This window comes from Chrysochloris asiatica, unplaced genomic scaffold (assembly GCF_000296735.1).
Source record: "Chrysochloris asiatica unplaced genomic scaffold, ChrAsi1.0 scaffold00140, whole genome shotgun sequence".
Classification (NCBI taxonomy): domain Eukaryota; kingdom Metazoa; phylum Chordata; class Mammalia; order Afrosoricida; family Chrysochloridae; genus Chrysochloris; species Chrysochloris asiatica.
Window position 1 is genome coordinate 5,574,988 of NW_006408658.1, and position 27,274 is coordinate 5,602,261.

The following is a 27,274-nucleotide window of genomic DNA, read 5'->3' on the forward strand; positions in this document are numbered from 1 at the left end:
GAGCATGAAATCCAAGATTAAGCAGATGAGATGGACATTGTTTGGCACGTCCATCACTACAAATCAACTGCAGCCAGACTGGTAGAGTGAATGAATTGGATTCCGAAACAAATCCTGTGTAGGACACACACTCATTCCAACAGTGGACATGGAGACTACCAAAATCTCTGTAATGCATCAACGAATATCAGCGACAGACTCAACCCAGTGCTTATCACTTACAGATGCAAGGACAACAAAAAGCCATTAAGATTCAAGTCTCTGTGCTGGATGACTGTCTGTTGTTACCAGTGGCTGGGAGCTCCAACAAGCTCTTGGTGCCGTTGCCCTATATAACCTAACACTGAGGAGTCCCATTGTTTCTCTCCCTTGGAAATGGCAAATTAATCCCCATTGGTTTGGTTTTTGGCCCCTTGGAGGACAGGACTAGATGTAGGTGTATAAGTGACATCTTGGTTCCATTTACGCATCAAAAATCTTGCATTTATGTTGGTACCTCTCACCTCTTCATCCTTTCATCCTTAGTGTCTACAATAATGTCTTTGCCAGTTGGGCCACCACGATTGCAGATGTAAAGAACCAATCAAATTGCTGGGCATGTGGGGAACTCTGCAGTCAGCTTGCAATGGAAAATCACCCCTGTGAACAACAGCACCTGAGCTTCATTGTGTCTTACCCTCCTATCTACCACAGGGGTCTTGTGTCTGTAGCATGCAGCTTGCTCCAACCTGTTTTTCCCCAAGTCTCAGCTGGAGATAAGACTCTTCTCATACCAACCCTCTCCATTCATTCCTGGAATATAAGGCTTGTTTATCACATAGTATAAAATGGACCCACAAACCCCACCTCCAGCATGGAAAATCTTGACTGTCCATTTCTGGTCAGTAAATGTCCCTGTTTATAAACCATCTTTATCTGTAATAAACTAATATCTCTCCAACTGACTCCTGGTCACTATTTCCATCTCTTGGCAGCCACATTTGCAGAAGGATCTTCCCTTCTGAGACTTGAACCTAAACCAAAGGTGAAATTTTTGTTATTAGTTTGCATAAGACTTTGTGGGTTCTGGTGCGGTGCTGTAGGATAAACATTAGACTTCTAACCACATAGTTAGTGATTCAAACCCACCAGCTGCTCCTCAGAAACCTGATGCAGGATTGCTATGAGTCATAATCGAGTTGATGGCAGTTAACAATAACGTTAATTGAAGAAGTCCTGGTGGTTCCGTGGTTATGCACTCAGTTGGTGTTTCAAAGCCACCAATGATTCCATGGGAAAAAAGACCTAGCAATCTGCTCTGTTAAGATTACAATTTAGGAAATTTTATGGGGAAATTATACTCCATCCTACAGGGTCACTATTGTCCTTTAACACTGGGCAGTATTCCATTGTATGTATGTACCAAAGTTTGCTTATTCATCCTTCCCTTCATGGACATTTAGGCTGTCTCTATCTTTTTGCTGTTGTGAATAGTGCTGCGATGAAAATGAGTTTGCATATATTTACTCGTGCCATGACTCTTGTTTTTTAAGCATATATGCCAAGAAGAGGAATTACTGAGTCAAAGGCTATTATTGCTATCTCCAACTTTTTAAGGACATGTAACAATGTTTTCCACCGTGGTTACACCATTTTACAGTCCCCCCAGCAATGTTGAAGTGTCCCAGTTTCTCCACACCCTTGCCAGCATTGGATGTTTTTTGTTTGTTTGTATGTTTGTTTGTTTGTTTTTAAGTTTTCTATGAATTCTGGGGTGAGATGATATTTCATTGTTGGTTCAATTTACATCACTCTAATGGGAAATCATCACAAACATTTCTCCATTTTATGCTTGAATGAAGTGTTCACTAATGCTCTCTGACCATTTTTAAGTTGAGTTATTTGTCTTTTTCTTGCAGAGGTATTTTTTCTTGTTGTTCTTAAGTGATGTCAAGTCAGTTCTGACTCATAGCAACCATGTATAGGGTTTTGGAGGAGCAGCTGGTGGGTTTGAACCTCTGACCTTGCAGTTAAAACTGATGTTGTGGTCCAGTGCATAGTCTACAGTGACACAACAGGACTGAAAAGATGTTGCTGTTGTTGTTGATAAGTACCATGGAGTTGGTCCCAACTCATAGCGACCCTGTACAGGGTTTCCGAGGCTGTAAATCTTTATAGGAGCAGAAAGCTTCATCTTTCTCCCATGGAACTGCTGGTAGTTTTGAACTGCCGACCTTGAGATTAGCAGCCCAATTCGTAAAGTTTCCTATAAAATTTAGAAGTTAATCCCTTGTCTAATATATCATTGCAAAAAAAGTTTCAAGTTTGTGGGATCTTTTTTTATTCATCTGGTGAAATGTTTTGATACACATAAGTGTCTAGTTTAAATTTTTAAGAGGTTCCAGCCATCTATTTTTTCCTTGGTTATTTGTGTGTTTTCCGTTATGTTTGATAGTATATTTATGCTACATATCAGAGCCCCTAATTTTGTCCCTGGGTTAATAAGCCAGACTGCAAAGCCGTTTGAACTGCAAGATCGGTGGTCCAAACTCACCAGTTGCTCCTCGGAAACCCTATACAGGGTCACTATGGGTCGGAATCGACTCAATGACCCTTCACAACAACAATAATTTTGTCCCTATTTTTCCATTATTAATCATTATACAAGGATGAGTCAAAAATTATCCACATGGTCATAGTATGGTGCTGTGGGTTAAAGTGCTGGGCTATAAAGTTGCTTTGAACCATAAGGTCAGCAGTTCAAGATCATCAGCTGTGCCTAGGAAACCCTATAAAGGGTTATTATGGGTTGGAAACAACTCAACGGCACTTACTAACAACAACTATAGAATTTCTTTTAATCAACTTTTAGAAAAAACAAATACATCATTTTTTCAACAGAATCACCTTGCTTTTCAATACACTTTTTTCCATCTGTTAATAATCTTTTGTAGAAGTCCTGGTGAGGTGCTGTGAGCTAATGCATCAGACTGCAAAGTCGGTTGAACTGCAAGGTCGGTGGTTCAAGCTCACCAGCTTCTCCTTGGAAACCCTATACAGGATCGCTATGGGTCGGAATCGACTCAATGGCACTTAACAACAACAAAAATTCCCTTATTTTAAAATATTTTAAGCTGAGCTGTGAGCCACAAATGCACAGCTGTGCATTTCTTCATCCAGAATCCATTCATCCATTCTTCCTCCAGAATCTTTGTCCTCTAAGGGGTGTTTTCAGGGGACCAAACAAGTGAAAATCCAATGAAGCAAGATCAAGAACATAGGGAGGATGCTTTAACACCTCAGAAGGAGGTGTTTTGAGAAGTGTCAATAGTGTGGACAGAGTTGTGTAGATATGCATTGTCATGTTAAGGTCACAAAGCTCTTGGATAGCAGTCCTCTGCTTCTGTTTTGTTTTTGTTTTTTTTTAAAGCTGTTGTGGGTGTGTGGATGCATTTGAACCGAGTCCCACTACCTCAGAAGATGCCTCTCCTCCCTGACCTGTGGCCTCCATTACCTCTTCCGGCCCCACCCCTGCAGGAGGTGAAGCAACCCACCTGGGTGCCTCTCCCCTCACTCACGTCCCCACTTCCCCACGCTCAGCTGATGCATTTGGTCACATCCAGAGGTGATGGGTTTCCAGTCAAAAGCAGCAAGGCTGTGAGCCCTCCAGCCTCTATGCCAAATACTGCTCATTTCCCAGTGTCTTTTCTCTGTGCCGGTTAGAAAACAGGGCTGGCCTGAGCTATCAGCCATGGATATGGTGGGACATTTTAATATAACTGGATTGCAGATAATTTTTGACTCACCCTCATAGTTCTAGATTTTACATTTAGGTCTTTAATCCATGTTGACTTTTATTTATTTATTTATTTATTAATGGTGTGAGTTATGGGTGCAGTTTCATTTTTCTGCTATTGGATTTCAAGTTTAGCCAGCACTATTTGTTGAAGGGAACTCTTGGTGTGGATAAGCACTGGACTCAGAAACCCTATACAGGATCACTATGAGTTGGAACTGACTCAATATCACTTAACAACACCAACAACAATAGTAACATCCAATGAATCCTGGTATGGTGCCTAGGATAAGCACTTGACTTCAAGCTTGGTTTAACTGCAAGGTCAGGGGTTCAAATTCACCAGCCACTCCTCAGAAACCCTATACAGGGTTGCTATGAGTCGGAATTGATTCAAGGACACACAAGAACAACAACAACATAGTAACATCCAGGGATTTGCTCTACCATTGAATTGCATATTGGTTTCAGTTTCTAAAGGGCATTTCTATGATACTGTTGTTGTTGTTGTTAGTGGCATTGATTTGATTCTGACCCATAGCGACCCTGTAGAGGGTTTCCAAGGAACAGCTGGTGAGCTTGAACCATCGACCTTCCAGTTCAAACAACTTTGTAGTCTGATGTATTACCTCACAGTGCCACACCAGGACTCCATGATACTAAGTCCAGCCTAACCCTAACATTAATCTTAACCCTAACCAATCCATGGAGTCCTGGTGTGGCACTGTGGGTTAATGCACTGGATTTCAAGGTTGGTTTGAACCACAAGGTCAGCAGTTCAAACTCACCAGTCCTTCCTTGGAAACCCTATACAGGGTTGCTATGGGTAGGAAACAACTTGATGGCACTTGACAGAAACAACAACAACAACCTATCAGAAGACTGGCATTGACCTCATGCATTCTGCTATGGAGGGAGAAAAAACATTGCTGAGCAGCATTTACATGGGGTTTTGTTTCTTTTTTAATGGCTTTAAGAAAGTAATCTTTCTAAAAAGATTTCTAAGGGTTCCACATTTATATAAGATACTAACTCTTCCCACAAGGTCTGACATTTAGAGACATGAGTTTAAACATTTTGCAATAGCCATCTATTCAGAATTACATCTAAATGGGTCCTTGAAGGTGAAGATGCCTTGAAGTAATTGAACATGTAAGAGATTTATTGGGGTGAAGGGAAGTAGTGGGAGGAAGAAGATATGTCTGTAAGGTCAATTTCTTTTGGTTAGTTAGGATTGTGATAGTACCAGTAGATTCTATTACCATGATCACTATCCTGTGTACATCCTTTACTGTTAAACAGGTGCCCTGTTCAGATGCTATGTCATGAGAGATCCATGCTTGTAGATAGGTATTCAATAAGACCTTCAAAGAGCAATACTAGCCAAGGTTCTATGGGCAAGAAAAACAAATGCACACCAGTAAGTATTTATCACTATGAGACACTGGCCTTATCAGAAAAGAAATAAACCAGTGTAAAGTGGACAACCAAGTGACCTCCTGAAGTAATAGAGTCATACCTCGTGTTTAGCATTGATATTTATTGCTGACAAATCAGACAGTAAGAGACTTCAGTGACTTTGGGTAGAAAGTGTGCTTGTAGAGTGGAATGCCTCTATGCACTTAATTAGGGGAACTGTGTTTCGCTGTCCATTGCTGTGAACTGAGGGGTAGGGACATTGTTGTGAACTGGGGGTGGGGACTGTGCAAATGTTATGGTTGACATGAGAGTCTAGTCAATCCATCTCTTTGGAGTTCTTCCTCTTTTTCTCTGACTCTCCATATTACCAAACATGATGTCCTTCTCCAGAAACTGGTCCCTCCTAAGAACCTGTACAAAGTATGTGAGATGAAGTCTTACCATCCTGACTTCTAAGAAACATTCTGGCTGTATGTACTTCTTCCAACACAGTTTTGTTCATTTCTTCTGGCAGTCTATGGTATATTTCATGGTTTTTTCCAACATAATAATCTAACGGCTTCAATTCTTCTTTGGTTTTCTTATTCATTGTCCAATTTTCACATGTACATGAAGAAACTGAAAATATCATGGCTGGGTCAGGTGCACCTTAGTCTTCTAAGTGATATCTTTACCTTTTAACACTTTAATGAGATCTTTTACAGCAGATTTGCTCAATACAATATGTTGTTTGTTTTCCCAACTGCTGCTTCCATGGGCACAGAATGTGGGTCACAGTAAAGTGAAATTCTTGACAGCTTCAATTTTTTCACTGTTTATTGTAATGTTGCCCATTTGTCCAGTTGCTAGTTTCTGTAAATTCAAGAATGTGTAATTTTCCCTTATTTTGTACTGATTCATTTAAAACATACAGTACATCATGACCAAGGATCCTACAAATGGATCAGAATTTAAGATAATTTCTATGGGAAGGGACATTTTCCTACACAGAGCCCTCACATGCTTCAGGCCACTAGGCGAGAGCAAGCCTGCAGGAAAACCAAACAAGGGCCATGTGGTCATCTTGTCTCATTTCTCTTCACTGAGCTGATATTTTTTTTTCTAGGCCACTTTCTATTTTCATAGCTGATATCATCATACCTTGCTGGGTATACAAGTTAGCATTTTTCTAAAATTATTAGTACAAGCAATTTTAGCCTCATCCCAGTTTCTAAAGGCTGAACTTGCAGAGGGCTTTGGTTGTTAGCCAAGGTCACTTCAATGAAATTATTCAATTTTTAGGATTTATACCCAGAAAACAAACTTTTAGAGTAAAGCATAATAAAATGTCATGTAAAATACTAATCAACTCCAACCAAAACATTTGAGTTAGACTGTATAAATAACTGTTTGTGAAGTTTATAAAACTGTTCTATGCCTTTTCCTGATGTGTAAAATGTGCAACATAAAATGTTAGGATGTTTGCTAAGAATTAGCTGTTATGTGTTACTGGTAGTATTGTCATTATTTTTTAATTATCTCCCTTGTAGATCAAATATCCTTTAATCATGAAAATATTAAATATAATCTTTAGTCCTTAGAATTAAGAATTGTATACTCTGTCTTACCATTTCTTTGGAGCCACAAAATTTTGAGACCACAACATCTCCGACTGCTTGAGAAGGTCCGAATTGGAGTAGCAGCCTTCTTTATAAATAAATAAATACTTAAAACCTTTCTTCTCCATGAGTATATTTGGAAAAGAAGAAGGAAGTAGTAGTCATCTATTCTTCATTTCTATCTTCAGGATTTGGAGAAGCCTTTCTCGGATTTGCTTGGTACGGACAGCATAGACAATAGGATTGAGGATTGGAGGAATGAGAAGATAGAAGTTGGCCAGCAAAGTATGAATTGGAGGAGACACATGGTGACCAAATCGGTGAATGAGAGAAGAAACAGCAATGGGAACATAGAAAATCAGGATGGCACAAATATGAGAACCACATGTCCCCAGAGTTTTAAGTCTAGCCTCAGGGGTGGCTAGGCCCATCACAGCCCTGAAAATCATTACATAGGAGGCAGCAATGGCTGCTGAGTCCAGGATAAGTACCAGGAAGCCAATGCTCAGCCCATAGACATTGTTGACCTTGCTGTCACCACATGTCAAAGTAACTACAGCCATATGCTCACAGTAGGAGTGAGAGATTATCCGGGATTTATAAAGGGGAAGTCGCAGGCGGATCATCAGAGGCAGGGGTCCAATGTAGAGTACACCACGGAGAAAAGCAGCCAGTCCCAAACGACCCACCACTGCATGAGTGAGCACCATGGTATGATGTAGTGGGTTGCAGATAGCCACATAGCGATCAAAAGCCATGGCAAGGAATATGCCTGACTCAACAGTGGCAAAGCAGTGGATGAGGAACATTTGGATCAAGCAGGCATCTAGACCAATGTCACCAGCACCAAACCAGAAGATTCCCAGCAACTTGGGCATTGTAGAAGTGGAAAGAACCAAGTCAATAACAGCCAACATACACAGGAAGAAGTACATGGGCTGGTGAAGGCTGTGCTCCACCCTTACTACTGCCAAGATGGTCATATTCCCCATCACTGCTACTAGGTACATGGAGCCAAAAGGGATGGAGAACCAGATGTGCAGGGACTCAAGCCCTGGGATGCCAGTGAGCTGAAAGGAGCTGGGTACCCAGCAGACATTGTGAAAATTTAGCATGGTTATCTTTAAATGAATAGTCTCACTTGTGCCCAAAATTGCAGCAGAACTTTTCCCCCTCTGGAAATAAAAGACAAGCACAATTTACCCTTAGGTTATATAATAAGAATAGGATTATTAAATAGATAATATAATATGCAATGTATTTCTGCTTTCTTGCTAGAAATTACAAAAATAATAGCATAGTATAAATAGCATGTTATCACGATATTATAATGTCCACAAAAATTTCAAGCACAGTCAAAATAAATATTTGAGTGAATTAATGTATTCATATATTTTGTAGTAGAATCCTGGTGTGCTAGAGGATAAGCTCTGGACTGCTAATCACAAGGTTGCTAATTCAAACCTCAGCATCCCTATATAGGGTCTCTATGAGTCAGAATCGATTCAGCAGCACTGAACAGCAACAATATTTGTAATACAATCTCCTAGGAAAACATTCTTACAATAATTCATTAATTAACCTAAGGTAGACAAATTCCTATTTGGTCATTTACTTCCACAGACAGGCTATATGGTGGCTTTCACCATTACAGCGGAATAGTTCTCAGAGTGAGAGTTCCTAGAAAGAAGACATTAAAGCTGAGGAAAAAAAACAGATAGGAGGATTCCTGGCTGCCATGTAGACTCTATGATAAATCAAAGTTTAAGGCAACGTTAGCCATTGCATAAGCTGAAATAATTGTCTAAATTGCAGACAAATAATTGTCTAAAATGCAGAGACAGTGACGATAATGACTTTACCAGCCTACCGTAAGGTGATTTCTAAAAAGCTAAAGCTGATGACTGGAGCTCATTTTGTGCATGTCTGATATCCAAAGACAGAATGTTTTAAGGATCTTCTTTCTTCATGGAAGATCAATGTGAGGATAAGCTTTTAGAAATTACGAGGGCTGTCCCCAGGAGGGAAGAAATTACATCCAGTGCAGAGTAGCATAAAGCTTTGTTGCTGTTAAGTGCCATAGAGTTGGTTGTCATAGCGATCCTGTATAGGATTTCCAAGGAGCAGCTGGTGGGTTTGAACTGCCCACTTGTGGCTCACAGCCCAATGTTGATCCTACAGTGCCACACCAGAAGTCCAGCATGAAGCTTGTTGTTTTTGTTGCTGTTAAGTACCATCAAGTTAGTTTTGACCCAAAGTGACCCTGTATAGGGTTTCCAAGAAGCAGCTGGTGAGCTTGAACATCCGGCTTCGCAGTTCAGACCGACTTTGCAGTCCAGCACATTAACCCACAGTGCCAACCTGGACTAGGAAATATATATTTTGCCAAAGGAGAAATGTTCTTGCGTGCTCAGAGTCCAGAGCAAATAGTTAATAGGGGAATGCTTATTTTGAGAAATGAAATGTAATTTTGTTTGTTTTATTCAGTATCAATAGGATTATACTAGTATGTGTTCCATAAGTATACTGTTGTTGTTGTTAGATGCCTTCGCGTTAGTCTGACTCAGAGTAATCCTGTATAGGATTTCTAAAGAGCAGCTGGTGGGTTTGAACCGCCAATCTCGCTGTTAGTAGTTCAGTGTCTATTCTATAGTCACACAAGGATTGTTGTTGTTGTTAAGTAGTCTAGTTGCTTTCGACTCATAGTAACCCTGTATAGACTTTCCAAGGAGCGGCTATTGAGTTTGAACCACCTACCTTGCAGTTCAAATTGACCTTGCAGTCCTGCACATTAGCCCACAGTGCCACACCAAAATTAGGGGGATATAAAGGAAGTACTCTGGTAGCGTAGTGGTTACGAATCGGGCTGCGAACCTTAAGGTCAGCGGTTCGAAACTACCAGCCGCTCCGCGGGAGAAAGATGAGGCTTTCTACTCCCGTAAAGATTTACACCCTCGGAAACCCTGTACAGGGTCGCTATGGGTCGGAACCGACTCGATGGCACTTAACAACAACAACAACAACAAAGGAAGTAGGAGTCCAAAAGTAGCTTTTTATTCTACAGTTTGAAACTGAATTGTTGTTGTTGTTGTTAGGTGCCAAGTCATTACCAATTCATAGTGACTCAATGTACAACAGAATGAAATACTGCTCAATCCTGGGCCAACCTCACAATTGTTGCCATGCTTGAGCCCATCTATGCTGCCACTTTGCCAATCCATCTCACTGAGGGTCTTCCTCTTTTTCTCTGACCCTCTACCTTACCAAACATGATATCACTCTCCAGCGATTAGTCCCTCCTGACAATATGTCCGAAATATGAGAGACGAAATTTGTCCATCCTGGCCTCCAAAGAGCACTCTGGCGGCACTTCTTCCAACACAGATCTGCTGATTCTTTTGGCAGCCCATGGTACTTGCAATATTCTCCTCCAGCACCATAACTCAAAAGCATCAATGCTTCTAAGGCCTTCCTTATTCACTGTCCAGCTTTCACATACATATGAGGCTATTGAAAATACCATGGTTTGGGTCAGGTGCACCTTAGTCCTCAAGCTGACATCTTTGCTCTTCAACACTTTAAAAAGGTCTTGTGCAGTAGATTTGCCTAATGCAATACGTCCTTTGATTTCTTGACTGCTGCTTCCATGAGTGTTGATAGTTGATCCAAGAATGAAGTCCTTGACAACTTCAATCTTTTCTCCATTGATAAGAGTGTTATTTATTGGTCCAGTGGTGAGGATTTTTGTTTTCTTTACATTGATATGCAATTCATACTGAAGGCTGTGCTCTTTGATCTTCATCAGTAAGTATTTTAAGTCCTCTTCACTTTCAGCAAGCAAGGTTGTTACATCTGCATATTGCATGTTCTTAATGAGTCATCCTCCAATACTGATGCCATGTTTTTCTTCATATAATCCAGCTTCTCAAAGTACTTGCTCAGCATACAGGTTGAATAAGTATGGTGAAGGAATACAACCCTGTCACACACCTTTCTTAATTTTAAACCGTTCAGTGTTCCAATGTTCTGTTTGAATAATTGCCTCTTGGTCCATGTACAGATACCTCATGAACACAATTATATGTTCAGGAATACCCATACTTCACAATGTTGTCCATAGCTTGTCACGATCCACACAATTGAAAGCCTTTGCATAGTCAATAAAGCACAGGTAAACATTTTGCTGGTATTCTTTGCTTTCAACCAAGATCCATTGGACATCAGCAATGATATATTTCTTTCCATGTCCTCTTCTGAATCCAGCTTGAACCTCTGGAAGTTCTCTGTCAATGTATGCTTGCATCCATTTCTGTATTACCTTTAGTAAAACTTTACTCATATAGGATATCAAAGATATTGTCCGATAATTCCCACATTCCACTGGGTCACTTCTCTTTGGAATGTGCACAAATAGGGATCTCTTCCAATCTGCTGGCCAAATAGTTGTCTTCCAAATTTCTTGACACAGATGAGTGAAACTAAATAAGTTCATATTTTAATACACATTCAATATATGAGTATTGTTCAGCGAAAAATATTGAAGTTGTCAAGGATTTCATTTTATTTGGATTCACAATCAATGCTCTTGGAAGAAGCATTCAAGAAATCAAACAATGTAATGTGTTGGTCAAATGTGCTGCAAAGACCTCTTTAAAGTGCTAAAAAAAAAAAAAAAAACAAAGATGTCACTTGAAGGACTAAAGTACTTCTGACCAAGCCTTGGTATTTTCAAACACCTCATTTGTATGCAAAAGTTGGACAATGAATAAGGAATACTGAAGAATTGATGCATTTTCATTACAGTTTTGGCAAAGAATACTGAACATACCTTGTAATAGACTTCCAGAACAATGAACAAATATATCTTGGAAGAAGTACAGCCAGTTTGTCTCACAGACTTTGGACATGTTATCAGAAGGGATCAGTCCCCAGAGAAAGACATCATGCTTGGTAAAATAGAGGGCCGGTGACAAAAGAGGAAGACCCTCCATAAGACTAACACAGTGCCTGCAACATAGGAATAATGGTGAGGATGGCAGAGGACCAGGCAGTGTTTCAGTCTTTATACATAGGGTCACCATGAGTTAGAACCAACTTGTGGGTACCTGACAACAACAACAAAGAAAGGCAAAAAACACATAAGTAGTTTTTTGTACTATATTTTAACCTGATTAGGTTGAATATAGCAAAGTAGTCATTCATTTGGATTCTAGAAATCTCTATGTTTAACTGTAGATTGTGGCAGCAGGGGGCTTGGGCATTATTTTATCCCATTAGCTAAATACAACTAACCTCATTTACAACTAATGTAATTTGTGTAGACTACAACTGATGTTTTTGTCATAAGGATTAAGTAAGTATGCAGTGACCAATGCATAGTCTTAGCTCTCTTTATTTAGTTCTTGGGGCTAATGTGTAAAGCCAAAAATACATTGAATGAACCTCAAAAAGCTTTGAAATGCCTATTTTCTGGGGAAGCATGGTATTGAAAGGATGACTGCCCATATGAACCTGCTGCAGTGACGTCATTCCACAGAGTTTCTCTCCATGAGGCAGCCTCCCTATTTATCTTAAGGTTCTCATAGATAAACACAAATGGATATAAATAGAATGTAGATGGTAGATGTAAAAAGGAAAGAGAAAAAGGCTGAATCCTTGCAACTGGAAAGGAAAAGACTGCACCAAAACCAGACTGTGATTATAGTGGCCAAGTGGAATGGGATGGGAGGCATAGCTGGTGGGAGCCTAGTTTGGTTTGTTTGTCCTATATGCTGGTTACTCTCCATTTACCACCTCAAGATCCCTGCTCTGTGTCCCTGAAAGCTGACTTTTATTGGCTGCATCACCCACATACCTCTTTTCTCTTGTTTCCAACTGAGTTCAGCCAATGTGAGGCAAAGTAGGAGTTGACAGAGTGGGATAAGAGAAATCAGGCACTTAGACCCCAGTTCTCTTCCCGCCAGGTAGATTTGGTATTGTCTTTGTTTTCTACAAAGTGATCCTGAAGAATGACCCCTTCCTGATTCTCAGGCCTCACATACATAATGGCTACTCTCTAATGTTTGTTCCAGGTGCTTCCTCATTCCTTGCTGGTTTCCTTAGCCCTGCCCATGCCTCTGTAGCTAGTCCTTTCATTTAAAGTTTCTCCAATTGCCCCCCTCAGAGTGTATCATTTGTCTTTTCAGGTACATATCAGACAGGATCCCAGAAGTATACAATCTTTACCTTATATGGTTTTATGTCAAATTGACTGTTTCCTCAGTTCACATACTTTGAAGGGCACATAATATAAAAGGTGACAACCTCAAAGAACTTAATTTATAGTCAAAGAAATATAGCCTCATAGCAGTCTAGAGCACTATGGTCTTTTCCCTGATCATTGATTTACAATGAAAACAAGACTTGCAATAAAATGGCTTTCATAATTTGAGGAAGATGTTATACTAATTATTAAGTTATTAAGTAGTTTTGTGGAGAATAATGTTGTTGGTGTTTTCTATAGAGTCAGTTCTGACTCATAATGACCCTGTATAGGGTTTCTGAGAGCAGCTGTTAGGTTTAAACTACTAACTTTGCAGTTAGTGCAGTTAGCAGTCCAGCACCACACCAGGGCTCATGGAGAATAATAGTTTTACTTTATTCAAAATGGTGAAGAGTCTATCGCTGCAAATATCAACAGGAATTGCCATGTAAATAATTCTTCTGCTTCCATGTTTCCCACATTTCAATCATCCTGTTCATCTGTAGGAGATGTCAGAGTGGGATGAGTGGGCACTAAGCCCCCAATTCTCTTCCTGCCAGACATATTTGGTGGTGTCTTTGCTTTCTACAAAAGGCTACAGCTCCTGAAAACTTCAGAATAATTTCCTCACTATCTTTCCCTTCTCATGCCTGTTGAGACCCATCAATATTAACACCCTGTGAGTAGTGATCTCTTTCTGGGTTTGGGAAGGGAGTCGTATTGTAGGAAGAGATCACAAGACCCAAATGCACAGATGATGCTAAATGTATGCCTAATTATGGGCATTAGAGGAAGTGATTTATCTGCAAAACAAGTAGTCCTCTGATACATCACAGCCTTTATTTGATTCAGACCAATTTCCCCAATCCTCTGAACTGGCCTGGAGCCCTGCAAAGAGTAGATTTAATTTTGATTCCCTTTCCCCTTGCTTTCCTTTCTTATCCCTGTCAATGCAGATAGCTGTTTTTCTGACAGATGTTTCATCTTCCCATCCATCATCCAGAAAGCTATCGTGGAAGTGGAAAGGATCTGCAGGACTGAAGAGAATCATTTCAGCTGCTAGATGGAGGTGGGGGCTGAACTTTGAGGTAAGCTTTGATGAGCCCCATCCTTTCCCTCAGTTCCTAACATGGTATCACTATTTCCTTGGCATATATTTCCATAGTCCAAAACAACTCTTTAAATATAAATGAGGAGCTGCTTGTGGACAGCACAGAGGAAGCATCATCTCCCCTGCCTCACTGCTGTCATTTCTAAGTCAGAGTCTCCTAAAGAGCCTAAATAGCTGCGGAAACTCTTCATCGGAGGTTTGAGCTTTGAAGCAACAGATGAGAGTCTGAGGAGCCATTTTGAGCAATGGGGGATGCTCACAGATTGTGTGGTGATAAGAGATCCAAACACCAAGCGCTCCAGAAGCTTTGGGTTTGTCACTTACTCTATTGTGGAGGGAGGAGGTGGATGCAGCCATCAATGTAAGGCCACACAAGGTGGATGGAAGAGTGGTGGAACCAAAGAGGGGCATTTCACAAGAAAACTCTCAAAGACCAGGTGCCCACTTAACTGTGAAAAAGATTTTTGTTGGTGGCATTAAAGAAGACACCGAAGAGCATCACCTAAGAGATAATTTTGAGCAGTATGGGAAGATTGAAGTGATTGAAATCATGACAGACCAAGGCAGTGGCAAGAAGAGGGGCTTTGCATTTGTAATCTTTGATGACCATGACTCTGTAGATAAGATTGTTATCCAGAAGTACCATACTGTGAATGGCCACAATTGTGAAGTAAGGAAAGCCCTGTCAAAGCAAGAGATGGCCAGTGCCTCCTCCAGTCAAAGAGGTTGAAGTGGTTCTGGAAACTTCAGTGGTGGCTGTGGAGGTGGTTTTGGTGGGAATGACAACTTTGGTCATAGAGGAAACTTCAGTGGATGAGGTGGCTTTGGTGGTAGCCATGGTGGTGGTGGAGATGGAGGCAGTGGGGATGGTTAGAATGGATTTGGTAATGACGGTGGTTATGGAGGATGCGGCCCTGGTTACTCTGGAGGAAACAGAGGCTGTGGAAGTGGTGGATAGGGTTATGGAAACCAGGGCAGTGGCTATGGCGGGAGTGGCAGCTGTAACAACGGAGGAGGTGGAGGCAGCTTTGGCGGTGGTAGTGGAAGCAATTTTGGAGGTGGTGGAAGCTATAATGATTTTGTCAATTACAACAATCAATCTTCAAATTTTGGACCCATGAAGAGAGGAAATTTTGGAGGCAGAAACTCTGGCCCTTATGGTGGTGGAGGTCAATATTTTGCCAAGCAACGAAACCAAGGTGGCTATGGCGATTCAAGCAGCAGCAGTAGCTATGGGAGTGGCAGAAGGTTTTAATGATTGCCAGGAACCAAAGCTTAGCAGGAGAGGAGAGCCAGAGAAGTGACAGGGAAGCTACAGGTTACAACAGATTTGTGAACTCAGCCAAGCACAGTGGTGGCAGGGCCTAGCTGCTACAAAGAAGACATGTTTCGACAATACTCATGTGTATGGGGAAAAAAAAAAAAACTCAAGGACTGTATTTGTGACTAATTGTATAACAGGTTATTTTAGTTTCTGTTCTGTGAAAAGTGTAAAGCATTCCAACAAAGGGTTTTATTGTAGTTTGTTTTTGTGTTTTTTTTTCCCACATCCATGCTGTTGATTGCTAAATGTAATAGTCTGATCATGACGCGGAATAATGTCTATATATATATATATATATAAAGCTGCTGTAGCTCCTACTGGGAGACAGTGTAAGAATTCACTGTAAAACAACCTCCCACCTTAGTTCTCTTTTCAAATACACATGCCATGACTTTCCACAACTTTTACCATCTCCCATTCTGCTCACTATCTTCCAAAAAGTCTGATTTACCATTTGCCAATGGTAGCACGCTCTTTTGTGTCTGAGAATGAGTCATGTTCTTTCCAGGAACTGTGATAGCACACTATCTTCCTAGCTTCCTCACCTGACTCATCCAAGGTAAGTCTGCCTTGACGCTTAGTCTTTTTTCCTCAGCGTATATGGTGCTCTGAATTGCTTGTTTTATATGTATATCTCTCCAAGCAGAATGTAAGTTACATAAGGTTAGGGTTAATACTGTCTTATTCTCTATTGTAAATCTTATGCTAGCCTGGCTTTGTTGAATTAATATAAAATATTGTGCCTATTTAAAGAATATACAGGCATTTTAGATGCCCTTGTACTGCATAAGTGAACTAGAGACCTCCTTAGTTTCTTTGTGTCTAGATTTATGTGGTCATTATCCTTTCTAACTTCCATGGAATTCCTTCTATCTAAGATTATGTTAGATTTATACAGAGCAAGATCTAAAGTGGGTTGCCCCAGAGTCCTACATCTGTTTACCCTACAATACTGGGAATTCTTTCTGATGACCACTGCTCCTTATATAGACTCTCCTATATAAGATATTCTTACCTGGACTGGAAAGTGTCATGGAGCGAGAGCCTGCGACTCTGCAAATGCCTCTGAAGTCAGGCACTTATAAGCATTCTGCTCAGGGGTCTAGGGAATTCCATCTGGACTCTCTACTTCCCTAGTTCCCTCAATAGAAAAATAAAGTAGCAGACTTTGTCCCAGAAGGATTGGCATAGAATCTAAAACTGATCACAGCTATCTCTGGTATGTCAGGGTTAATCCAGAGGGAACTGGGGGGAATGGCAGACTTTTTAATACAGTCATAATCCCTAGGATACAAGTCCTGTTCTTGTTCTTGCATGTGGTCTCTGAAAGATTTGAATATATTTTTTAAATACCAAATCAAAATCAGAAAGATCTTCCTCAAAGAAAGCAGCAGCACCACACAAAACACACACAGCAAAATGACAGCAATCAATTCATACCTATTGATAATTACATTTAATATAAATGGATTAAATCCACCAGTTAAGAGGCATAGAGAAAGAACAAACAAGGTGGCAGATTGGGTGAAAGTACAGGAGGAGCTCCATTAGCAACAACACAGAATACTGAACCAAATAGGCTCAGAGGATGGTGCCAGAACTCTGAACCACATATAAAGGAATATTTAGAAGGTTGGAAGGCTTACAACTAGGGAAATTGGTAGCAGAAGCAAGAAATCCATTACTTTCTAATTTGAGATCAGTTGCTCCCAGAGCTGCCATCTTGGGCAAGACCAAGCAGGGGAAGGATCAAAGCAGCCAAGGATACCTGACAGAACCACATAGATAAAGGTATGGACATTCTTTTTTTCTTTTTGTATCTGTTCATTGGTCTCTCACTGTCTGTGCACCTCCATTCTGGTGACTAGAGGGGATGCCTTAGTGAGTTCTACTATGGATGCGCACAGATCTTCTCAAAATTTAAAGTGATAGTTTCCACTTAAAACCAAACAACAGATTCTGAGCTGTAGGTTTGGTGAGTGGTAGTGATTTAGTGTCTGTGCTACTTATGGCCACTGCCATCACTATGGAGACAGATGATGCTGGAAATTGAGTCCGATTTCAGCTAAAGTTGGAATTTGTGCAGTGTTTAGACAACCCAAATTAACTTAATTTTCTTGCCCAAAGAGGTTACTTCAAAGTTAAGGCTTTTGTTAATTATCTTAAATACTTGCGTTACTGGAAAGAACCAGAATATGCCAAGTATCTAAAGTATCCTCAGTGTTTACACATGTTAGAACTGCTCCAGTATGAACACTTCTGCAAGGAGCTGGTGAATGCTCAGTGTGCAAAAATTATTGATGAGCAGCAAATTCTGCACTGGCAGCATTATTCCTGGAAGCAGATGCATTTTCAGCAAGCCCTCAAAGAGCAGCAGCAGCAGCAGCAAAATAACACATCTGGAAAATGAGAAGTGGATACAAAGCAGGCTCTTAAGACATGTATATAATATTTGTGTTTTGTACAGTGAAGACAAAAAAGACTTCCTAACTACCTTTGTGGTAGTACCTAGATGCTTTAGTGTGCTATTTAATCCAAGTAGCTTTTTACTGTTAATAGATTATTTTTGTTAAACCAGAATTGTTCTAAAACAAACAAACAACAGCACAAAATGGCCACAGCCAGCCTGTCCTTCACAAGGAAAAAGGCCTGAACAGGGATTGTGGAGTGGGACAGGCAGATTATAAAGGAAACAGGCCAAAAATTAAATCCTGAGTTACATCACAACGAACAACAGTGGCATCTTGAAATTTCTCAGGAAGAAGAGTGAAAAGGGAAGCCCATCTCCTGATCACATCCACCCAGAGGCAAGCAGAAAACATAAAAAATACCAAAATACACACCCATCTAAGTATTAAGGCTATCGATAGCTCCTGAATATGCTCAAAAAACAGAAACAAATGACCATATCTGCACATGTCCAGAAACGAGATAAAGTGACTGAGGCAAATGAGCTGGAAGTAGACCTACACTCCATACTGGAAGATGGGCAGGCTCTGGAAATGCCTGAGAAGAAATTCAGAAAAAGGATTATCAAACATATCAAAACACTATAAAATGGAGTTGAAAAAAATAAGGAAGAAGTCAGGAAAGCGCTACAGGAACAATCAAATAAAATAGATACATCATGGAAACAATTCAAAACCTACAGAAAGAGGTCCAAATAATTAATAATAGAAGAACAGAAATGGACAATACATTGAAAGGGCAAAGAAGCAGAATTGAAGAGATAGAAGCCAGAACTAGTGAGCTAGAAGATAAATCTCTCAACACTACAAAGATAGAAGAGCAAGCACAAAAAAGAATTTAAAAAAATCTTAAGATTCATGTTGGACAACATGAAGAGGAATAACTTAAGAATTATCGACATTCTGGAACAGGAAGAATCTCACAAGTGCACAGAGGAGATAGTTGAAGAGCTTCTGGAAGAAAACTTCCCAAACATCCTGAAAAGCAAAAAGATAAGCATTCAAGAAGCTCAGCAAACCCCAGGAAGGATAGATCCTAAAAGACAATCACTAAGACATTTAATAATCAAGCTCTCCAAAATCAAAGATAAGGACAGAATCCTGAAAGCAGCTAGGAAAAAAAGAAGAGTAACACACAAAGGCAAGCAAATCAGATTAAGTTCGGATTTCTCAACAGAAACCATTCAGGGAAGAAGGCAATGGAGAGACATATATAAAACCCTGAAAGAAAAAACTTCCAACCAAGAATCCTCTACCCAGCAAAGCTGTCAATCAAATACAATGGTGTATTCAAAACATTCCTGGGTAAACAAGAGCTAAGGGATTTTGCCAAAGCCAACCCTGCTATAAGAAACATCCTAAAGTAAGTTCTATGGACTGAGAACCAACAAGAACCAGAGACAACAGCCAGGGAATGATGTACGTGACAGCATCACCCTGAACTCAATTGACAAATGGAAGAGTCAAGAATTATAAGAACAGAGGATCTGGGCGGTCAGTCTATGATCAAAACAATTACAATGTGAAAGAAGGTAAACACAGAGAAGCAGAGATCCAGGTGGTGAGAAGGTCAGGTAGATTACAGGATAAAACAGACTGTTTTAAATGGAGGGAAGAGTTAATGAAATATAAGGTAACCACAACAGTGGGGTTGGGGTTGGGGGTTTAGTTAGGATGTTGGGGAGGGCAATACAAGAAGGGGGAGGAGGTGGAAGATAAAGATAGGTAGGGGAACGCTGAGACAGGTTTGCATGGCCTAGTGGGACAGAGGTAAATAGTGATGCATGCTCAACCTTGGAACAACAGGGCTCTGTGATACAGTGATCTAGGAATAGATTGAAGAGGGGAAATACTATTAAAATGCTTGACTTTCTTATGAATATTGGCTTCCCTTGCATACTATTGTAAAACAGACATTTGAGTGGGATAGAAAGGAGTGTTGGGAAACATGATTACAGAAAACTTGTAAGCCTGTCTTCAGCATATAACTAATTGGAATACCTAAAAGGGGTTCTAGAACTTTCCCAGTGAAATAGGTCTCTTGCAAAGCCTTTGCAGAGTATAGAACCTTAGGTGGAATCCTGAGTCCCATCCAAAACCTTATGAAGTGGGACATTCCCATTAGCAAGGACATGCAGACCAGCCTGGAACAGCTAGAGTTACAGAAGATACATCTTCAAAGAAAGATCATCAGGAAAAACCCAAAGCAAAAATGTCAGCATGACTGGCTACTACAAGAATAAGCAAGCTGTTCACCAGGAAGCCATCAAGGCAAGCAATCAAGTTCCTTCAGGACAAACTCCCCTCTAATACTGAAACTCAAATGGAACACATGAACAGACATGTAAGCTTACTGGCAACCACATTGGTCTACTGGTGAGTGGAAGAGGGGGAAAGGCAACAATGAAGAAATGGGCTGAGTTCAACCACAGTCCATTGACTCCCATTGACCTGGAGATGAGACAGAGAAGAGGAATAGCTGGTTAGTCCAAAGTGTGGTGAGATCTGGGAACACTTGAGTCCATGGACAAGGACATAGCCACAGAGGGCTAGAGCTAAGAGTGAAGCACCCAGCTGATATGAAGTGAGGGGAGATGCAAAAGAACACCCAAACTTTCAGAGAGTATCCATTTGATCTAGGCTCAATGGCTTGATAATCAGAACTCAACTAGAGCAAGATTACTACCAACAAAAAAAAAAAATTTTTTTTTTTTTTTTTACAAAGGCAACAAGGGTAATTGCTCATGGAGGTAGTAACTCTGAATACCAACAGAGAGGGAAGGAGTCTTCACGTCAAGTATCAATACTATCCCCTCTGTGCAGAGGGTTGATAAGGACGGGCAACTTAGACAGTGGCTACCTAAAATGAGACGGTAATAAAGGCACGAAGTACTGGCTTACAAGGTTTCAAGAGGGAGTATAGTTTAAGAGTGTCGGGGGGAAGAAAGACTCCCCACTGAATAGTTTACATCTTGTCTAGATGGGTCTGGTGAAAAGAGATGGGGATAAGATTAGTATGATTCAATAGTGAATAATTGTCATCATGACTAATTGTGACTGTCACAATTTTAAAGGTAAAAGTTTTATAACAAAAACAGAGGAGTGGTTAATCTTACAGTCCAGAAACAGAGGACCCCAAGACCATCAAGGGAGAATAGCACAAGCAGAATGCAGGACCTTATCCAGAGAAGCAGCGACACCAGAGATGGAGGCAGAGATGGGGTCATGGAGATGCGGAGTAGCTAGATTCATGAGGACTCTAGATTCATGGGAAGAGAGAGACTAAGAACTGGTGGCCAGGTGGCTGACTTGCAGAATGTGCCCTTTAGAGGTGTAAATTATGATATATGCCTGAGTGGCTTTTTTGTTTTTTTATTTTTTAAAAAGCTAAAGTGAATAGAGAGAAATATTGTTAACTGGTGGTACATGGAGGGGATTATAATCATTGTAATGAAACAAGGTGTATGATTTGCTGAATGCAAAACTGATGATCTGCCCTATAAACTTACACTCAATCCACAATAAAAACCTTAAAAAAAAAAAAAAAGGACATGTGGACCTCACCAGATGGAATTCATAGAAATCAAATACTAAGAACATCATATATAAAGAAAATGAAAGGTCATGAAAAAGACAGGAAAGATAGAAAAGACCAAAATAGATATCAGAAGAGACTCTGAAATTTGGTCTCCAATGTTAAAGCAAAGGGAAGAAATAAGGAAGTAAAAGAGATGAACAGAAAATGTTAAAGAGCAGTTTAGGAAGACAAAGTAAAATATTATAACAAACTATGCAGAGACTTGGAGTTAGAAAACCAAAAGGAAAAAACAAGTTCAGCATTTCTCAAGTTGAGAGAACTGAAGAAAAAATTCAACCTTCAACTTGCAATATTTAAGGATTCTAACCCTATACAGAGTCGCTGTGGGTGGGAACTGATTGGAAGGCACTTCACAATAACAACAATGGGCAAAATGGGAGTCCTGGTGTGGTGTTGTCAGTTAATGTGCCAGATTGCAGTCATTTGAACAGCAAGGTTGGTGGTTCAAGCTCACCAGCCGCTCCTCGGAAACCCTATACAGGGTTCCTATGGGTCAGAACTGACTTGATGATACTTAACAAAAACAACAACATGAGCAAAATGAGAGCACCATGGCTCTGTACAACAAACAATGGATTGCCATTCTGCAGGTGAAAGATAAGGCTTTCTACTCCCACAAAGATGTATAGCCTAGGAAACCAGGTACAGAGTTGTTATATGTTCTTTATTGCTTGGTTATAGTCTTATTACCACTTTTTTCTGTTAATAAATTATTTATTATAAATCCTGATTTGGTGAAATAAAAAGTTGAAAGCCATGTGTCATCCCCCTTTTTAAAAAAAAAGGTATAGAGAGCAGAATGGATAAGAAAACTCGATCCCTCAATATGCAGTCTGCAAGAGACATATAAAAAGATGGAGATAGTCTAAATGTTCATCAACAGAAGAATAGTTAAACTAACTGATGCATACACACAATGAAATACTATGCAATGTTGAAGAATAACGATGAATCTGTGAAACACCTCACACCATGGATGAACGTGGAGGACATTTTGCTGGGTCAAATTAGTAAGTCATGAAAGAACTACTATTGCTAAGACCAATGTTGTAAAAGATAATAAAATGATTTCTTAATAAAAGAAAAAAATCTATGATGCTTATGGAAGGAAGTGGAGAGGAAAAAATATGCATGGGTTATAGGATAGACACATGCTAATGTAAATGACAGGACAGGCAATATTACAACAAAAGGGAAGTTAGTATAGGAAAGATGAAGGTAGTAGGAAACACAGGGAAGAATGCAATAGCTAAAGTGAATAGAGGTAACTACTGTTAACTGATGGTACATGGAGGGGGTTGCAATCATTGTAATGAAGCAAAGTATATGATTTGCTGAATGTAAAACAGATAATCTGCTCTGTAAACCTTCACTCAATTCATCAAATAAGCATATGTAAACAAAAACCGGTCTTCTGGAGAAAGGGATGAAGAGCCCTTTAGACACTAGACAAAAGATCCTCTAATTGTTGGCCACCACTTGTGGAAGGGTCCCACAATTAGCCAAACCTCAAGCATACCAAAAGACTCCCCCTCACCCCAAGCTATTTGCTAGCTCACTGGGGAGACATTCCCCCCAGAGGATATTAAGAAAAAGAAACATATCTTCTTATATAATACAGCCTGGCCCCAGCATACCCTTGGGGGCCAAGAACAGTGGTCCATTAATAGGTTCCTTTCTTTTAACACCATTTTACAGTTACATCTCTGTTGCAAAACAGAGAAAAATTGGTGATAAACACCCTATGGGCAGGGCTTCATGGCTTCCCACAAAGGCCTGATTTGGTAGTGAGTCCCACGACTCCCCCACAATATGAGGGGTCATTTGTAACCCCAAACTCCATCAGTGTGCCCCTGCCTCTACTACCTCTTCCTTCCCAGTCAGGCCCAATCTCTGACCTCCTCCAATGGACCTGTGAGCTGAATATAGGATAGGTCCAAAGATAACAGTGACGTGACATGATGTGCTGTGGAGTCAGTTCTGACTCATAGCAATCCTGTAATGGGTTTCCAAGACTGTAAATCCTTATGAGAGCAGAAAACCTCATCTTTCTCCCTTCAAAAGCTTGTAGTTTTGAACTGCTGACCTTAAGGCTCACAGCCCAATTCATAACCATTACACTACGAGAGCTCCTTAAAGATAATAGTAAACTCTCTCATTTTCCCGGGAACAGGCATCTACCCTCTAAGGGAGGTACACCAGAGCAGTAAATTTTTATTTTGAAAGGTGAAAACAGGCTGACAGTCTGGGTACATGTTCTCTTCTCTATGTCTGATCTTGGGCAATGTAAGGAAAAATTAGGAAGTGTATCCTTGAGAAATTTAGGGATGAACTCCAGAAATTGTCCATCACTGACACTCTAGCCAGGAGGGACAGAGAAACAATATAGACCTTTTATTGTACCACTGGCAAAAGGGACAAGATTAGGACCAAGACCAGGTGAAGCACACAGAACTAATCCTACCACTGAAATGTTCCAGCCAGGACCAACTGCAATGCTGTACATGGACCCACAGTGGGATTATGGTGAGGAGGAGGATTTTGACAAATGCACACGTAGTAACTTGTGTATTAGAAAGGATGAGGAAGGAAATCTGTGTCCAAAGTAGTCTATTATGACAGAGTTAAAGAGATTACTCAGGAGAAAGAAGAAAATCTCCTAAACTTCTTGAGTAGGTTGAGGAATTCAGAAAGTATAGAAATGTGGCCCCAGATTCAGACATTGGAAGGTGGTCCTGAGTATGTATTTTTTTTACTCAAGCCTACCCAGACATTAGAAGAAATTTAACAAAGGCAGAACTGGGACCTAACACCACTTTGTCTCAACTAGTGGAGGGGCCAAACAAGGTGTTTAATAACTAAAAGAAGGCTAAGAAAGATAAGCAGGTTCAACTGCTGGCTATTGCTGCAGGACATCCAGCTAATTTTACCTCCCACCCATCTCAACAAAACCCCTTTGGCTCAGGTGACAAAGGAAAAACATGAGAAGAAGTGGCTAGGGCCCAATGCAAGCAAATAATGATCTTAATCTTAATTGTGGACAAATGGGGCATTGGTACCAGGAGTGCCCAAAGCATACTAAGATAGTGTAACATTGATCTTCATTGGACTAGATGCCTGGATCCTCTGATGGCACAAGTCCAGCGCCATCTACATGAGGGAAACCTGCACTGATGGTGCCCAGAGGCCAGATGTGCTCCCAACTAGAATATCATCATCATCAACACTGTTGAGTCTCAGGTGTCTGTTGAGCTAGAAGATTTGTTGTTGCTGTTGTCAGGTGCCATCAAGTCAGTACCAACTCATAGCGACCCTATGCACAACAGAACAACACAGTCTGGTCCTGGGCTAACCTTACAATTGTTGCCATGCTTGAGCCCATTGATGCTACCACTTGGCCAATCCATCTCATTGGGGGTCTTCCTCTTTTTCTCTGACCTTCCACCTTACCTAACACGATATCCTTCTCCAGCTACTGATCCCTCCTGACAATATGTCCAAAGTATGAGAGATGAAATTTGGCTATCCTGGCCTCCAAGGAGCACTCTGGCTGTACTTCTTCTAACACAGACCTGTTGGTTCATTTGGCAGCCCATGGTACTTTCAATATTCTCCTTCAACACCATAACTCAAAAGCATCAATTCTTCTATGGTCTTCCTTATTCACATGTATATGAGGTTATTGAAAATACCACGTCTTGGGTCAGGTTCACCTTAGTCCTCAAGCTGACATCTTTGCTCTTCAATGCTTGAAAAAGGTCTTGTGCAGCAGATTTGCCTAATGCAATACATCCTTTGATTTCTTGACTGCTACTTCCATGAGTGTTGATAGTTGATCCAAGAAGAATGAAGTCCTTGAAAATTTCAATCTTTTCTCGGTTGATAAGAATGCTGTTTATTGGTCCAGTGGTGAGGATTTTTGTTTTTTGTTTTTTATATTGAGATGCAATCCATACCAAAGGCTGTAGTCTTTGATCTTCATCAGTAAATATTTTAAGTTCTCTTCACTTTCAGCAAGCAAGCTTGTATCATCTACATATTGCAGGTTTTTAATGACTCTTCCTCCAATCCTGATGCCATGTTTTTCTTCATATAACCCAGCTTCTCAAATTATTTGCTCAGCATACAGATTGAATAAGTATGGTGAAAGAATACAACCTTGTCGCACACCTTTCTTAATTTTAAACCATTCAGTGTTCCCATGTTCTGTTCAAACAATTGCCTCTTAGTCCATGTACAGATTCCTCATGAACACAATTAAGTGTTCCAGAATACTCATACTTTGCAATGTTGTCCATAGCTTGTCATGATCCACACAATCGAAAGACTTTGCGTAGTCAATAAAGCACAGGTAAACATTTTTCTGATATTCTCTGCTTTCAGCCAAGATCCATTGGACATCAGCAATGATATCCCTCTTCTGAATGTCCTCTTCTGAATCCAGCTTGAACCTCTGGAAGTTCTCTGTCAATTTATGTTTGCAGCCGTTTCTGTATTACCTTTAGTAAAACTTTGCTTCCATGAGATATCAATGAGATTGTCTGATGATTTCCACATTCCATTGGGTCACCTCTTTTTGGAGTGGGCACAAATATGGATCTCTTCCAATCAGTCAGCCAGATAGTTGTCTTCCAAATAGCTTGGCATAGATGAGTGAGTGCCTCTAGTGCCACCTCATTTTCTTGTAAGATTCCAATTTTTATTCCATCAATTCCTGGTGCCTTCTTCTTTGCCAATTCCTTCAATGCTCCTTGGACTTCTTCCTTCAGTATCATTGGCTCTTGATCATATGCTACCTCTTGAAACGGTTGAATGTTAACCATTTCCTTTTTGTACAGTGACTCTGTTTATTCCTTCCATCTTCTCTTGATTCTTTCTGCATCATTCAATAATTTGTCCAGAGAATCTTTCAATAACAAAAGTCAAGGCTTGAATTTTTTCTTCAGTTCCTCCAGCCTGAGAAATGCTGAGCGTATTCATCCTTTTTGGTTTTCTGATTCCAGATCTTTGCACATTTTGTTGTAATATTGGACTTTGTCTTCTCGAACTGACCTTTGAAATTTTCTGTTCAGCTCTTGAATCTCCTCATTTCTTCCACTTGCTCTCCAGGTTCTCCATGGTGGAGAGCAAGTTTCAGTGTCTCTTCTAACATCCATTTTGATCTTTTCCTTTTTTCTTGTCTTAATAACTTTTTGCTTTCTTCCTGTGTGATGTTCTTGATGTCATCCCACAACTCTTCTGGTCTTCAGTCTTTAGTGTTTAATGTATCAAATCTGTTCTTCAGGTGATCTCTAAATTCAGGTGTGATATATTCAAGTTCATATTTTAGCTCTCGAGGACTTGTTTGCATTATCTGCAGCTTCAGTTTGAATTTGCATGTGAGCAATTGATGGTCTGTTCCACAATCTGCCCCTGGCCTTGTTTTGGCTGATGATATGGAGCTTTTCCATTGTCTCTTTCCACAGGTGTAGTCAATTTGATTTCTGTGTATTCCATCTGGTGATGTCCATGTGTATAATCATCTCTTATGCTGTCTAAAGAAGATATTTGAAATGAAAAAATCATTGATTTTGCAGAATTCTATCATGCAATCTTCAGCATTATTTCTATCACCAAGGCCATATTTTCCAACTACTGACCCTTCGTCTTTGCTCTCAACCTTTGCATTCGAATCACCAGTAATAATCAATACATCTTGATTGCATGTTTGATCAATTTCAGATTGAAGAAGTTGGTAGAA

The 27,274-nt window shown here is 40.2% G+C and overlaps 1 protein-coding gene and 2 pseudogenes across 1 annotated transcript; 2 read left to right on the plus strand and 1 right to left on the minus strand.

The window, feature by feature from the left end:
• Positions 1–6,953: 6,953 nt before the first annotated feature.
• On the minus strand, positions 6,954–7,907 carry LOC102829489 (olfactory receptor 52M1-like). Its single transcript, XM_006870244.1, has one exon. The coding sequence runs from the start codon at positions 7,905–7,907 to the stop codon at positions 6,954–6,956; it is 954 nt and encodes a 317-aa protein (XP_006870306.1).
• Positions 7,908–14,222: 6,315 nt separating this feature from the next.
• On the plus strand, positions 14,223–15,399 carry LOC102828460 (annotated as a pseudogene).
• Positions 15,400–17,476: 2,077 nt separating this feature from the next.
• On the plus strand, positions 17,477–17,878 carry LOC102829876 (annotated as a pseudogene).
• The last annotated feature ends 9,396 nt before the right edge of the window (positions 17,879–27,274 follow it).

Coding starts and splice junctions, on each gene's coding strand:
- LOC102829489 (XM_006870244.1), bottom strand. CDS start 7,907: ATGCTAAATTTTCACAATGTCTGCTGGGTACCCAGCTCCTTTCAGCTC.